General features: G+C 35.3%; 3 protein-coding genes across 9 annotated transcripts; 1 reads left to right on the top strand and 2 right to left on the bottom strand.

The window, feature by feature from the left end:
* Positions 1-424: 424 nt before the first annotated feature.
* Positions 425-3,851, bottom strand: LOC106295284 (protein IQ-DOMAIN 32-like). Of its 2 annotated transcripts, none has more exons than XM_013731141.1 (6): positions 3,500-3,851; positions 2,747-3,229; positions 2,428-2,607; positions 2,274-2,339; positions 827-2,201; positions 425-720 (listed from the first exon to the last, which is right to left on the bottom strand). In XM_013731141.1, exons 1-6 carry the CDS (start codon positions 3,575-3,577, stop codon positions 701-703), a joined length of 2,202 nt encoding a protein of 733 aa, XP_013586595.1. In that variant the 5' UTR covers positions 3,578-3,851; the 3' UTR covers positions 425-700. The 2 variants fall into 2 exon arrangements, with proteins under 2 accessions (XP_013586595.1, XP_013586598.1); XM_013731144.1 differs by having other exon boundaries at positions 2,274-2,333; positions 3,500-3,850.
* A 1,142-nt stretch (positions 3,852-4,993) lies between these two features.
* Positions 4,994-11,381, bottom strand: LOC106344181 (protein RCC2 homolog). Of its 6 annotated transcripts, none has more exons than XR_001270164.1 (14): positions 11,123-11,381; positions 10,885-10,957; positions 10,642-10,764; positions 10,448-10,561; positions 10,307-10,358; positions 9,968-10,085; positions 9,818-9,848; positions 9,697-9,720; positions 9,502-9,617; positions 9,329-9,410; positions 9,137-9,259; positions 8,996-9,048; positions 8,791-8,916; positions 4,994-5,516 (listed from the first exon to the last, which is right to left on the bottom strand). XR_001270164.1 is itself a non-coding variant. In XM_013783595.1 (12 exons), exons 5-12 carry the CDS (start codon positions 10,077-10,079, stop codon positions 8,885-8,887), a joined length of 573 nt encoding a protein of 190 aa, XP_013639049.1. In that variant the 5' UTR covers positions 10,080-10,085; positions 10,307-10,358; positions 10,448-10,561; positions 10,642-10,764; positions 10,885-11,381; the 3' UTR covers positions 8,678-8,884. The 6 variants fall into 6 exon arrangements, 1 of the variants encoding a protein (XP_013639049.1); XR_001270165.1 differs by having other exon boundaries at positions 11,060-11,381; XR_001270163.1 differs by having other exon boundaries at positions 9,144-9,259; positions 10,885-11,381.
* Positions 6,180-8,667, top strand: LOC106344182. The gene is made up of 3 exons (XM_013783596.1): positions 6,180-7,295; positions 7,503-7,670; positions 7,911-8,667. The coding sequence occupies exons 1-3, from the start codon at positions 6,404-6,406 to the stop codon at positions 8,579-8,581; spliced, it is 1,731 nt and encodes a 576-aa protein (XP_013639050.1). The 5' UTR covers positions 6,180-6,403; the 3' UTR covers positions 8,582-8,667.
* Positions 11,382-15,522: the final 4,141 nt, after the last annotated feature.

The following is a 15,522-nucleotide window of genomic DNA, read 5'->3' on the forward strand; positions in this document are numbered from 1 at the left end:
CGATTGATGAAATTCATGGCATAGCTTGATTGAAACGGAAAAACGCAGGAATTTAGGACTTTGACGGTGTAGATTTTAACGGATCTGAAGTATTTTGAGATCTTCGTGTTTTTTCTTTTTTTTATTTGGAAAGATTGACAGATAGTAAAATTTATAAATTTAATTTTTAGCTAGAAAAGAAAAAGAAACAACGATAGAAGAAGAAGATTAAAAAGGAAAGAGATAATAATGGATCCAACTAGTTGAAAAACCCACTTCTGGTTTCATTTTAGTTGAGATAAACTACCTCAATAATTGAAAGTGTCTTTGAATGAAATAAAAACTCAGAAACTGCCTTTTAAGTGTAAATAACTCTTTTTCAAGTCGACCAAAACAGCGGTAGGACACTTAAAAAAAAAGAAGGGAATTTTCTGTGAAAAATATATTAAAAAAAAAAATCTATAGCACGAGTTTCAGTTGAGCAGGTTATGTCCCAATAAAACAACAAACCAAATAATCCAAATAGCCACACAAATAAAACATTTTTCTGAAAGAAGAAAAGAAAACGATTCTGTACAAAAGACTATCCTTCTCCATTCTCCGTTCTTCATCTGTCACTTAGTTTGTCTGCAATTAGAGTCAAGGATTGTCTGAAAACAAACATACCAATCATCAAATACCCCCCTAACATTTTCCTTTCCCCATTTCACTCCCTTCAGCTTCATCTCTGCCATTTTCTCTCTGTCAAAAGCAAAGGCAGAATCAAACATTCCCTCAGTAATTGAACAAAGCATCAACAATACAAAACAGTGTATTGCAGAGAAACCATAGGACGAGATTCATTTACCCTTTGCTCCCGGTTGTGCTTGAGACGCAGACCGTTGGATTCTAGGAGAAGAGCCTTGTTTCCCATTGGCACCAACAGGCAGCGAATGTCTCTTCTTGACGGAAACGTCTCTTTCCTGAAGATCAGGGCTTGATCTTGGTGAGTTATGTTCTTGAACCTTAAGTTTTGCCGACTGTGTTGGCTGCATGAACCTGGGAAGAGAGTTCTTGCCTCCGCTGCTCTCTCTTGCTTCTTGATCATTACCAAAAGAGTTTCTTCTCCCGCTTTTCTGTTCTTTCCCTTCTTCTTGTTCTCTCACATTCTTACCCTCACCGTTACCAGTTTCCCGTTTGGGAGGAGTTGATGTTATTTTCTTGCTAACTTTCCTCTTTTGGCTTGAACCACTCTTGCCGGATTTTTCCTTTCTTGTTCTAACTGAAGATGATGCTTGACTTGCCGGTGTTGCCTGAGATTCAGTGACTGACATCGGAGTTAAAGCTTGAAGCCCTGTTCCATCTTCTGCCTGTCTTTTTTTGGAATCTGGTGTACTAATAACTGATTCATTCTGTATTACTGAAACCTCAACTTCATCCTCCCTACGGTCCTCAACAATAGCCAATGGAGTTTCAGCTTTCACATCAATTTCTATCAACTCTGCTTGGTCTGTTTTGGGAGTGCCGTTCTCTAGAAGCTTAGATTCAACCTTGGGCTCTGCACTTTCAATGTCTGACTTCTTGTCAAGTGAATCAAGGGAAGAAGTTACAGAGAGTTCGGTGCCGCACTCAGATCCACCGAGAGCAACATCTTCCAGAGACTGATCCTTTTTCGTGCTCATAGTGTTAGCCTCTGATGGATCTTTATCTGTTTTGCCTTCTTCACCTAAAACACCATCTTTAGAAGAAAGCACCAATGCTTTGCTGGAACCAGTGGATGCAGTAAGTTCCTCAAACTTCGACTGCGCGGCAATGAATGAAGGGTTGCTTGCCTTACGATCCAAAGAAGGTTTAGGCTGATCATCCTCTTCGAGCAAAGCCTCTGGATCCTTTGCAGCAAGTGGATGAGACTGGATCAAGTCACGATCAGCCTCCGCAGATGCTTCTGGTGAATCATATTGGCTCATTTTCTCTGTCTCAGATAGCTCAACAGGATGAGCTGCTACCTTAATTGAGAGACCAGTTTCAGCTTCGGTCTCTAAGGTTGAGTCAGAGTTCACCACGTCAGCTTGAGATGATTTGGTTCCTTCCAACTGTTGCTCTTCCGTTTCCATATCAGATTTCGAAGTCTTCTCAGGGTTGGAAACAGACATCCACCTCTCCAACCAGCTCCAAGCGGAACTAGGTTTTGTTGGATCACATTTAATGCTGATAGGCTTCGTCTTGGGAGTTGACTCCATTAGCTATAATCAAAATGTGCAATAAAATGAATATAGATGAAATACATTGAATAACCAAGTTTAAAGAAAACATACGTGTTTAGCAAACTTGTTTTCAAGAAGCTTTTGTGTTGCTGCATTTGTTTCCGCCTTATCCTGAAACTAGAAACAGTATTGTTATTTCGAAGTTTTTCAATAGCAATAAATGATATACTGAAAACACACAATTAAGCCATCTCAAAAACCTTACCGAGATTGCTGAAATACGGCTACCATCTTTGGTGGAATGGCGAGCACGGACCAGCGTCTGCATTTTGACAATAGCTTGGACACAGCGCAGCGATCCCATTGCCTGGTTCCTAACCAGGTGGCCACGAAAGGCAGCTTGAAGTTTAACAACTTTCTTCCGCCTCAAAAGCTCTTTTCGCGCCTGCAGTTTAACAGGACTTACAGTAAGAATCAGGTTGAGATAATGTTTAACATGTCTACCATGTTCATGGAGTTAAGGAAAGCTTCATCCACATCCTTACTAACATTAGTACATAGGAAGAAAGGAAACAAGAACATACCAAAAAGCCACGTACGGCAGCTTGGATGATGATGATAACAGAATCATCAAGTTTATCATCACTTTCTTTTCTGGTAATGATCATCACATCATCGGCTTCAGATGCTTCTGGTTCAACCTCGGGAGTAGTGTCTTTCTCTATCAGAATTGCATCAGCATCCTCCTCAGTCTCAGTCCCCTTCGATTCCACAAGAACAGGCAACTCCGTTGTTTTATCCTCAGCGGATTGTTTTTTCTTCTCATCCACAGGTTCAGCCACATAGGTAACAGGTAACTGGCTCTTCTTCGTCTTCTCATCATCATCAACAGAGAAAGCGTGCTTTTCAGAGAGAATGTTATTGTCAGGAGATGGGGAGTTGAGGAGAGCAGATTCAAGAGTTTCTCTAGTCCTAGAAGCAGGAGTTGTATCAGAGACAACACTAGTGATCAACCCTCGATTTTTCCCAGATTTCTTCCTGAAACTCCATCCGCGCGAGCTCTTGTTCTACATCACACAACAAATTTAAATCTACACTTACTCGCTACACACAAAAAAAAAACCCATTAAAACCCAATAGGTAAGAAACGAGTATAGATCTCCTAGAGAGACCAGACCAAAAAAAACTAAAAATAATTCCAAATTATAAATAACTAATGAATAATCAAACAATTAATAAACCAAAAATAGACAAAACTAAACCTAAGTAATCTGACGGAAGCATAGGAGTTTAAGTACACAGATCTTAAATTGGAAATTAAAGAGAAGAAGTCAAACCGCCGTAGGTTCGGTGGCATCGTCACCACCGGCGCAAGCGATGATACGGAGACAAGAAGAAGCTGGAGATCTTCCCATGTTCGATGCTGTTGATGTTCTTTGAAGACAGACCGTTTTATCTTCTTTGTTGGATCAGAGTTTAGGGAGAGAGAGAGAGTGTGTCGTTGGAAGTTGGAGCAGAAGGAAACGGAACTCAAAGTAAGCAATTAAAATACGGTTTAGTGTTTTGGGTTTGGAATCCGCCAATCTTTCCTCTTCTTCTTCTTCTGTCTCTTGAGGTGCCAATTAAAGCGATATAACGCTGTCACTGTCAGATCTCTGTCGTGACATTTTCCCTTGTATACTACTTTCCTTGCAGAGTATAAAATACGAAAAATAAAAACCCCATCAGCTGATGACAAAAATAAACCCATAATTCCAATTTAGCTATTGATTTTTTATCTTTTAAAATTAAAATATTTCGATGCTATTGAAGAGGAAGACCAACAGATAGATGCGTTTAGTTGGATTCGTATGAGTCGATTAACAAAACTTTAAAAGCTGTGTTGGATTGATTGGATGAAAATAATAATGAATTAGTGGGGGATTATTCAATTATGGCAAATTGGCAACTCGATAATGTTAGTTCACCTAAAATAATACCACGCATGTGACTGTCATGTGCTCTCTGTCTTTTTTTCTTTTCCATGTGTACCTTTTCTCTCTCTCATCACTTTCAGGTTTTTCAATTTAAATGTATACTATTAATCATCATTATCGATTTGGTTTAAAGTAACCGTTAAATATGTTGATAACATTTTGGTTTTTGCAATGTAAGCAATAGTGACAATGATATGTTAACAAAAATGTTTATAAGACTGAAGCAAATGGTTTCTTAAAGCTTTCTCATAAGTCTTTTTGGTATTCTTTTATTTAATTGACAGAAATCTTTATCTATCGTTTCCTACAATTTCAAGGTTTGTAGTTTTTCTTTGAATTTATATTGAAAAAATTTATAACAGGGAAAGAAGGGAGTTTTGGAAATTGAATAAGATGGGCTTGTGGGCCCACAGTGGACCAGCCCAAGAGAGAAAAAGAAAAGCCGTGATTTGCAAAAAAAAGAGGAAATGGATGGTGTGGGGTACCTCTCTCTTACCAAATGATCGAGTCCTCCCAACCACTACTCAATTGTAATATTGACATTATATACACGCGTCGAGTACACAGTATTGCCAGCTAGGCAACTTGTGTAGATATTCATTGTTCCGTGCCTTTGCGAACAAAAAAAAACTAAGAAAAGTGTGGGGTTAAATGAAAATGAAATCGATAGAAATAGATTCATATTTAGCCACTGAGAGATCCCGATACTCCCATGTTATACACTTCTATTGAACAGTGATCGACACAGTACCATACACTTGTATTATACAGTACTGATAGTTAATGAGTGCACATGCTGCATGCTATCCGAAATCAGTCAAGACAAAACCGTACCACTTTTGTCCTTGGATGAGATCAGAAAATTGTTACAAATCGAAAATGTTTTTGACTATGAATAAATCATTCGATGTGGTTTACATCAGAATACAGAAGCCGATAAGCTTAAACAAATGTTTGATACAGCAATTAAAAAAGTGTTTCTTAGCCTCTCATCGTGTCAAGAACGAGAGAAAAACTGTTAAAAACATCAAAAAATTCGGAGTCGAGAGTAGTTTTTAAGACTTACGTGGTCTTCCTCTTCTTCCACTGGTCTTAACCGGCGAAGCTTTTCTATTACCAGTGCGGCCGCCGCGGCCTCGTCCCCCACGGCCACGTCCTCTGCTACGAGTGCTCTGTTTCTTGCCATTGGCTTCTTCTTCTCCATCATCATCACTGTAGTCGCTGTCACTACCTTTAGCTTCCTTCTCCTTGTCGTTGTTTTCTTCATCACCGTCTTGTTCAGAATCAGATGAAGCTTTTGACGCTTTCCTCTTTTTAGAAGCACTTCTTTTGGCAGTGTGACAGGAATATCTATTAGCTATCCGGAGAGCCGTGCGACCTTGAGACCAAAAGAAACATTGGCTTAGGGCATCATTTAAAAAAAAAACACTTAATAGCATATGTTTAGTTAATATTACCAATCATAAGTACTAATATATATTTTATATGGGCTTGAGTTTTAAACTATAATATTATCAATAGGCTAAATATGGGCCACAACACATAAAGACATTCATTAATACTTCACTAATTAAAGTTAAATTTACTTAAAAAAATTATTCATGTAATTTTACAAAAATTAGGGTAACAAATCCAATTTCACGACGTCTTCTGTCTCTTCCAACTTCTGATCACGTCTTCTTCTCACACACAAACCTGCAGTTCTGATTTTTGAAGTTTAAGATTTATTAACAAAGTAGCTTTATCTCACTTTCTCTCTTACAATTCAAACTAAGGTAAAAGTGCTACCTATCGTTATCTATTTTCATCTATTTTGTGAAACAGTGAATAACAATCAGAATTTTATATGTTGATAGAATGATGTCATCGAACAAAAGACATCAACCGTGTGGAGCAGACAACAGAAAAAAGAAGAACAAAAAAGATGAGGAAGCAAAATCTCAAAAGAATGGTTTATTAAGGTATTTCAAAAAATCTGAAACTCTTGATACCTTTGTAGAGAATAATGATGAACAAGAACAACATGGTACGTCTAGAGAAGATAAAGTAGATGAAAATATAGGTGAGGATCATGGAGAAGAACCGAGTCATGAGCCAGAAAATATGAATGTTTTGAATGAGGAAGAGTTGAAAGAAAAAGATGATGGGGATAAGAATGGAAGTGAAAAGAGTGGTAATCTCGAGGAGCGTTGTGGATACATAGATATGTATGATCCTGGAAATTGGGACAACATAAAAAAATGATGGACTGAGTCGAGAGATTTTATGGTTGTACAAGATCCTGCGAAAAGATTGCCAATAGATTACAACTTTCCCAAGGATGGTGTTAAGAGACATTTCTCTCATTTGCATTATACAAGACAATTGGGTGATGGGAAAAAACAAGATCGACGTTGGCTACTTTATTCAAAAAAACTAAACAAGATCTTTTGTTTCTGCTGCAAATTGTTCAATAAGAGTGACAGTAGTCAATTGGCATCTGTGGGGTTCAACGATTGGAGAAATGTATTGAAAAGGCTTAAAGAACATGAATCTGGTCGTGAACATATATTATGTATGAAGCAGTGGGCAGAACTAGATCTCAGGCTGCAAAAGAATCAGACCATTGACAAATATGCTCAAGATGAAATCAACAAAGAGAAAATCCATTGGAGACAAGTGCTGCTTAGGATAATTTCTGTAGTGAAAACTCTTGCTAAACAAAATTTAGCATTTCGTGGAAGCAACAAAAAGATTGGAGAAGAAGGTTGTGGGACTTTCTTAAGCTTTATCGAGATGATTGCTGATTTTGATCCTGTGATGATCGAACATCTTAGGAGATTTAAAGAACGTGAATCTCGTACTCATTATCTCAGTGGCAGAATTCAGAATGAGTTAATAGCTTTGTTGGGCAATGAGATCAAAGGTATGATCATCAAGAAAATTCAAAGTGCAAAATTTTTCTCTGTTATTCTTGACTGCACTCCAGATATCAGTCATCATGAACAAATGACTGTTGTCATACGGTGTGTAGATGTGTCCACAACTTCAGTTAAGGTTGAAGAATTTTTTTTAACGTTTCTGAAAGTTGATGATACATCTGGAGAAGGGCTTTTTCGTGATCTGCAAGATGTATTGGTTGCTTTTGATTTGAAAATTGATGATGTGAGAGGACAAGGTTATGACAATGGCTCTAATATGAAGGGAAAGCATAAAGGAGTACAAAAAAGATTTCTTGAGATTAATCCCAGAGCGTTTTATACACCATGTAGTTGTCATAGTTTGAATCTTGCACTATGTGATATGGCAAGGACTTCTTCAAAGGGGATCTCGTTTTTTGGAATCATCCAGCGTACTTATAACTTCTTTTCAGCTTCAAATAAGCGCTGGAAAATCTTTGAAGATCATGTAGATGGTCTAACACTTAAGTCTTTGTCGAATACTCGTTGGGAGAGCCATGGTGAAAGTGTTAAGGCGATACGGTTTCAAGCTCCTAAAATCATGAACGCTTTAGTTTACATTGCTGAAAATAGTGTTGATCCACAAGAGCAGAGCGAAGCTGAATGTCTTGCAACAAGTGAAACACATGGAATTGGAAGTTTTGAGTTCTTGGTTTCCCTGGTTATTTGGTACAATCTTTTATCTGTTGTCAACATTGTGAGTAAGAGTTTGCAGTCAGAAGACATGGATATTAATGTTGCTATTGCTCAACTTAAGGGGCTGGTTTCTTATCTTCAAAAATATAGAGATTCAGGTTTTGAGAAAGCAAAATCAGAGGCTAAAATACTTGCAGAGTCTATGGAGATTGAGGCTGTGTTCCCCAAGCAAGGAAAGCGAGTAATCAAAAGAAAAATACAACATGGCGAGAGTTCAGAGAATGTAGAGGGGAGTGTGACATTATCACCCGAAGAGAAATTTAGAGTTGATTACTTCATTCAGATCATGGACCAAGCTCTCTACTCGCTTGGGACAAGATTTGAACAATTCGAGAAGTATGAAAAAATATTTGGATTTTTGTTTGATTTGAAGAAACTGCAGTCAGCAAGTGATGATAGTTTGATGGTTTCCTGTGCCAATCTTGAAGATTCTCTAACTCATGGTGATCATTCAGATATTGTTGGTAGTGATCTTTTTGCTGAACTTAAAATTGTAAGAGAAGCTTTACCAGAAGGAGTTAAGAAGCCTACTGAAGTGCTAGACTTTTTGCAAAGTGTTCATGATTTTTATCCGAACTCATCGATTGCTAATCGAATATTGTTGACCATCCCTGTTTCGGTTGCATCTGCTGAGAGGAGTTTTTCGAAGTTGAAGCTAATAAAATCTTATCTTCGTTCGACTATATCACAAGAAAGATTAAGTGATTTGGCTATCTTATCTATCGAGAGAGAACTCTTAAGGAACATTGATTTTGAAAGTTTAGTCAATGAGTTCTTAGAAAAGAAGGGAAGACAAATTATGTTTTAGAATTATTATGCAGTGTTTTTTTTTGAATTGACTCTTTATAAGACATTTTTATGAATGAAGGCATATTTTTTCTCTCGCTTACGTATGGTTTTAATGCTCGCACGGCTATCCGGTTTACTAGACATTGGTTTAATTATTGTCTTTATGCATTTTGGTTTAGCTTTATGGTTTAGTCTTTTGGTTTACAAAATCTTTAAATAACTTATCACCTTGAGCTTTCCTTGGAGGGATCAACCAAACAAGAATTGGCTTTTTCTTAACTTGCCTGCTCAAGACGATCAGTTATATCTGTTCTGTTAACTATTACCATAGAATGGGATAAACCGCATGCCACACTGCAGAAAACATAACACAACGGCATTAAAACAAGACTTTCCAATTTATCATTTCTGTGGTAAGGTCTTGAGAACTCACCCCATTGCATGCATTCCCAGAGTAAATCCACCTTTTTAGGCGCTGCAGAGGATCTGAAACGAGAAATAACAAGCATGGTTTTCAATGGTAGTATAAATGTGGTGTTTTAAACTAAAGTTAAGTTATATAAAGTGGCATTGCTTTTGACCGTTGGGGCCATAACCAAGCTCTCCATACTGAGCATGACCCCAGCTTATGCATGAACTATCCGCACCAACAAAATGATGCATGCTTCCTGAATCCATCCACCGCAAGTTCCAACCACTTGCATAATGAATCATAATGTTAAAATCAAACATCAAAAGCAATATAGAAATCTTGACTTGGGCAAACCTTAGATCCATCATAGGTTTAGGGTACATCCAATCATCACCATTGTTCTTGATCTTACCCCACATATATAACTGTCCTCCACCTGAAAACCATAAAAGTTACAAATAAACTTTAGATATCGGAACATAAGACTGGCAAAAGAAATAAAGATAGTTCAGATAAAAGTCACTTGCCAGCAGTACACGCAGAGTTTGCAGAGCCAGCAGAGACAATAGCATTAGGAGGTAAAACTTTATGTCTCTGAAACACATCAATGCGGCGAGGATGCTGCCTATGTCCCCAAGCCTTGCTATTGACACAAACCAATATCTACTACCGGTCTTTTAAAATTCTACCGTGTAAAGACTCAGAGATGGACTAGTACCAACCTTCCATATCCACCAAAGCCCCATCTGCAATATGTTTTTAAAATTTTTTTAGAAAAAACATGTATTAGACAATATAAAAAGAAAGAGAAGATGTTTAAAATGAAACAGAGAAGCTACTTACGTGTAAACAAACCCATTCTTATCGACGGCCACTGAAATGAGAGAAATATTGAAAATTTTAGAAATTGAAGTTAACTTTCTTGAAAGGCAAAGATTGGTGGGTGAGTGAGAGAGAGAGAGAGAGAGAGAAGAAGGAATGATGGGTATATACCTGAGTGATTTGCTCCACATGCAACTTTGACAATTGTTTCACCTGCAAGAGAGGCCATGGCTTTAGGACGTGGCTGAGCTTCGTAGGCGAGTTTAACCGAGCTATCCTTCATATTGAACTGAAAAGGCACAATAGAAATGTAACCTGGCTAAAGTAAAAGACAGAGACATCTAACCGTACTCTATTCATCAAAGTTCAGCTGAAAGAGACTAAAGTAATTAAATTATTCATAGCAAATGTTACTTAACATGAGAAGATACAACTATAGCTCATACAATTTGTTTGGAAGTTTCAGTGCAAATATGCTACAAGTAGAAGACAAGAATCTAAATAGATTACCTCATTATCAGTTCCATGACCAAGTTGACCATACTGTGGGAGTCCAGCAGTTCTATAAACAATCAAACAAACACTTTCAATACAGCAAGCCATTAAAGTCAAGAGACAACAGAACAAGACCAAAGATTAAAGAAACCATACAGTATAGAGGCTCCTTCAGCCACACTGTAAACTCAGCCCCACAGGCAATGTCTGTGACCTGATCAGACACAACACATGGAAGAGGCGAAGATTCAACTTCTGCAGAAACAAAGCCTGCAAGATACATATTTCATACCATTATAACGGTAAAGAGGAACACAACAAGCAGAAACAGATTTAAGATTTTGTCATACCGTTTTTGGCGGTGCCTAAACACAACTGCCCATGCTTATTCCACCCAAAAGCAAAGGACCGGCCTTCTTCGCTAACCACAACCGTGTGGGTTCCTCCCTGCTCCTGCTTTCACAATCTTGTGCCTTCAACAAAACAATAAAACCCAAAAAAATCAATGCTTAACTACGACTGGTCCAAACAAAGAGTTAAAACTCAATATCCCTCAAACAGTTATCCACTAGCAAAGGAGAAAAGAAACTCACTTAGAGTAGAGAGTCCTGAGACAACCGTTGGCCTGTCACGTTGGATCATATCTCCATGTCCTAACTGACCTTTCTGAAAACACACAACAAAATTTGCAGAAACAAGAAATCATTCAGAGAAGCTTATATAGATAAGCTAATGTACACAAATGAAGAGAAACGAAAGCAGAGAAACGAATGTTGATGCCGACGAGTGGCCTTAACCGAGTGGGAGAGAGCAAGTTGCCATCAAGCCCACCTTTGCGACGTCCAATGATATATCCCAAGAGGTATCGCCATCAAAAAAGGTTTGATTTTTTTTTTTTGTTTGAAATTGGAAACGGATCCCAAGGTTATGAAAGTGGCGGGAAAGCAACGGCTAGTGTGTGTTGGAGCGGATCTGGAAGCGACAGACAGGAGATTGAAGGGAACACAAATTCGGAAAACCCTAAAGACAACAAAATTAAAATGTACAGAGGACAAAAACTACGAAAGAAGCAATAGAGGGGTTGATTTGAAGGAAAAGATAAAGTATTGGGGGAAACAAATTTTAAAAGGGGTGATTAATTGCTGCCGGATTTTCTGTTACCAAGAATTAAACATATTTCTCTTTTTGTTCTGTATTTTTGTAAAAAGTTGCTCAAATAAAATTATTTGTTTTTACTGACTCTTTTTTTTATAGTAAGAACTTAAATACACTCTATTTTAAAAATCTGTAAAATTTCTTATTTGAATTGTAAATATGTTTCTTTCTCCAAACAAAACTTCAAACTTAATTTTAAAGGTATCTTTATTTTATACTATGATCATTAATATTTTTCATAATTAATTTAGATCCATAATTATAAATAACTACAGTATAAATAAAAATATTAATAAAATTTTAGATTTAAATACATAAATAAATATTAAATTACAAACAACACATTTTAGTTTGATTCTTTATGATTTATTTCAGGTTTTCTTTATTTTATTAAAAAGTGGCCATTTATTTTTGTTTTGCTTCTAAAATAAAAACTATATAAATTAATAGTTTTGGTACTATGATTATTTATTAATTTATAGAATCATTAGTTTAGTGGAAAAATTCCTTCTAAGTTATTTTTATAAATATATTTTCAGTTCTAAAAGAATTCTTTTATATATTAATTAATTTTTTAAAATTTACATTTTGTTTATTTTATTAGATTTTTGATGCATTTTTAGGTATCATATCCTAGAACATAGATGCATTTTATATGTAGTTTGATAAAATAATACTAAATACTGAAACGAAAGAAAATTATAGATGAATTTCATTGAGAAAATAAATAATACAACGTTGTTTTTATGTTTATGTAAACCTTACACAAGTTTTATATATAACCATTATCAATTTACAATTCTAGTGGAATCACGTATTTACTTAAAAGTTTAAAAGTTAAAATTTTATTGAATTATGTTTTATTTACACCAGTCCAATTTAAAACTGATTTTTTTATTAATTCATTGTATTTATTAGTTTATCAAGTAATGACTTATAGAAATTCTACTGTAGTTATAGACTTAGAGCATCTCCAAAAAGACACTCTATTTTGAAGTTTCTAAAACTCTATATTTGAATTTTAAAGGTGTTTTACTCCAAAAACAAAATTTCAAAATTAACTTCAAAACTATTTATATTTTATACTATGGTCCTTATATTTATCATAATTAATTTGAATTCATAAAACTTTTGTAAATAACTAGCACATATATAAAAATATTAAAACAATATTAATTAATAAAATAGTATATTAAAATAAAAAAATTAAATATAAATAACATAATTATTTCAGTAATGCATATATGATCAACTAGTGCATTTCAAAGTAAAAATGACTCTTTTCATTTTTAAACTGTAGATTACGAGCTAAAACTTGTTGAAATCGGGTAATATTAATACTTGTAGATACATTAGATCTGAATAAGAAAGTAAAAGAGAAAAATAAAGTAATGCTAAAAGATTTAACTTCTAACAATGATATTTATACTCGTGAATACATTGAATATGAATAAGAAAGAATCGGACGAAAAGACATTAAAAAACAACAACAACCTTCTTTGGTTACACAAAAAAATTTGGATTGTATTTAGAAAATTTTGGATGTTCTTGATCAAATTTAACTAAATATTAGTGTTATTATAATATTTAAATTTTTGTAATATTTATATCTTCATGTAATTTTTTTTTAAAAAATGTAAAGTTTATTTTGTATATTGTTGTTGTTTAAATCTAGTTTTAAAATATTTAAATCTTATTTTAAAGTTTTATGTGTAAAACTTAAATTTATAAATAAAATTATATAAAATTTTTAAGGATTAAAACTATAAAATATTTAAAAAATATAAATATAATGTATAATTGTAGGGACCAAAATGCAATAAAAATATGAAACTTCAAATTTGAAGTTTTGAATAGTGAAACTTCAGATATAAAGTTTCACGCTTTAAAACTTTAAATTTGAAGTTTTAAAGTTTCTTTTTGGAGAACAAAAAATTTCATATTTGAAATTATAAAATGTATTCTGGATACGGAGATGCTCTTACAGTTGGTTAAAAGTTAAAACTTAGGACTGGCTTTGGTCATCTTTCTCCATTTCCTTAATGGTATCTAATGATATGATCTCTGTCTGTTTTCTCTCTTATTTCATTATTTGCTTCAGTAATGTGCTTTGAACCTTTATGATTCTTTTTATTATCGTTAAAAAAAATCTTTTTATAATACAAACCAAGCGTAAAAACCTTTTTGATTCCCTTTGGCCAAAGATATGAAATACTCGGAAACGTCACTAGCTGAGAGAGTTATTGTGTAATGTGGTATTTATATTCATAATTTCTCCTTCTTTTTTGAAAACTTATTGTACAGATGCAATTATTTATATCATATTCTTGTCATGATGACATAAAATTAAAAATATTTACTATTAAACCAAATAGTAATACTAAATAGAAGCTTGTTACATACATAATACATGCTATTTTGGTGGATTTAAAAGAGTTACAGATGATCTTTTTAATTAAACATACCTAATACTCAGAAGAGATGCTTTGTTTTGTACCATACATCATTCTTATAAGACATTTGAGTCTTAGAAACTTCAGTTCGAATTCCAACAGAGTCTATTACATTAGAGTCCTAATTTCACCCATAGTGGACCAGCCCAAGAGAGAAAAAGAAAAGCCGTGGTTTGCAAAAAGAGGAAATAGAAGGGAGGCGTGGGGTGTTGGTTTTTTCCTCCAAAACCCAAATTTATGATCCATATTAAAAGCCCAAAAAAAATCACAAAGAGAAAGAATTATCTAAAATTATGGAGAAGAAGAGAGAAAGTTATGGAATATAATAATTAATGTTAGATATTTTGAAATAAGATAATAATTTAGAGAAATCTAGAACACGTTAGAGTTTGCTTCTTCACTTGTATAAATAGGGGTGCTTAGCACCATTTGTATCATCCAAGAATCAAGAAAAGCAATTGAGAGAAAACATTCAAGAAAGAGTTCTAAGAAAGTTTCTAAAAGAATCTCCAAACACAAGTCTTTCATAAAAATCCCTTTCCTAAAATACGAAGGTTATCTCAAACATAAACCGTCTACATTCTATCTTAACCTCTCGAAGAAAATACTATCCGCTATCTTTCCCAACAGCTGGTATCAGAGCAAGGTTACCGTTATCTTTGAAGAAGTGAAGATGGAGGCCACCGTTACCTTTGAAGGTGACATGTTCAAGCTCACGACGGACAACTTCACTTATTGGAAATCGATGATGGAAGATCACCTTTATTGCAAGGATTTGCATGAGCCCATCATCATGAAGGATAAGCCGGAGGGAAAGGATGATAAAGCATGGGAGATTCTTAATAGAAAGGCGGTTACCGTAATACTTAAGTATGTCGACCGATCTCTCTTTGAACATGTCTCTACCTACACAAATTCTTTTGAATTATGGACAAAATTTGAATCCATGATTCAAAAGAAAACACCTCGAAATAAAGCTCTTCTTGTTCGCTGGTTGGTAAAGTTGGAGTACAAGGATGGCCAGAGCATGATGGAGCACTTGAACAATTTCAAGGGGATCGTAGATCAGCTTAACAAAGTTGATATGAAGGTTGAAGACGAAATGCAAGCCCTTTTACTCCTTAGTTCACTACCGGAGAGTTGGGACACACTAGTTGTCACTCTAAGCAATTCAGCACCGGAGGGAAAGCTTATCATGGACACCATCACTGATAGCCTTCTAAAAGAAGAAGTTCGCCGGAAGGAGCGAGGTTCGAGTTCTTATTCAGAAGCTAACATTATTGATAGACAGGGTAGAGAAGAGACTCGTGCTCACAACAGAAGCAAAGGACGAGACCAATCCAGAGGAAGATCCAAGTCACGTCCAAGAGTTACATGCTATTATTGTGGTATGAAGTCGGAATGTCGGTTTTTCAAGAAAGACAAACAAGCCGGTAATATCAAACCAGACCGGCTCAATCCTACAAAGAAGCAAGAAGACAAGACTACCACCATTGTGGAAGACCAGAGCAAAGAATTATATCTCGTTGGAGAATGTAATCTTAGCTCTGATGATCGCTCATGGATCGTTGATTCTGGTGCTTCTTTTCACGTCACCCCTCATGGAAGCTTCTTCACAACCTA

This window comes from Brassica oleracea, chromosome C5 (genome assembly GCF_000695525.1).
Source record: "Brassica oleracea var. oleracea cultivar TO1000 chromosome C5, BOL, whole genome shotgun sequence".
Taxonomy (NCBI): Eukaryota; Viridiplantae; Streptophyta; class Magnoliopsida; order Brassicales; family Brassicaceae; genus Brassica; species Brassica oleracea.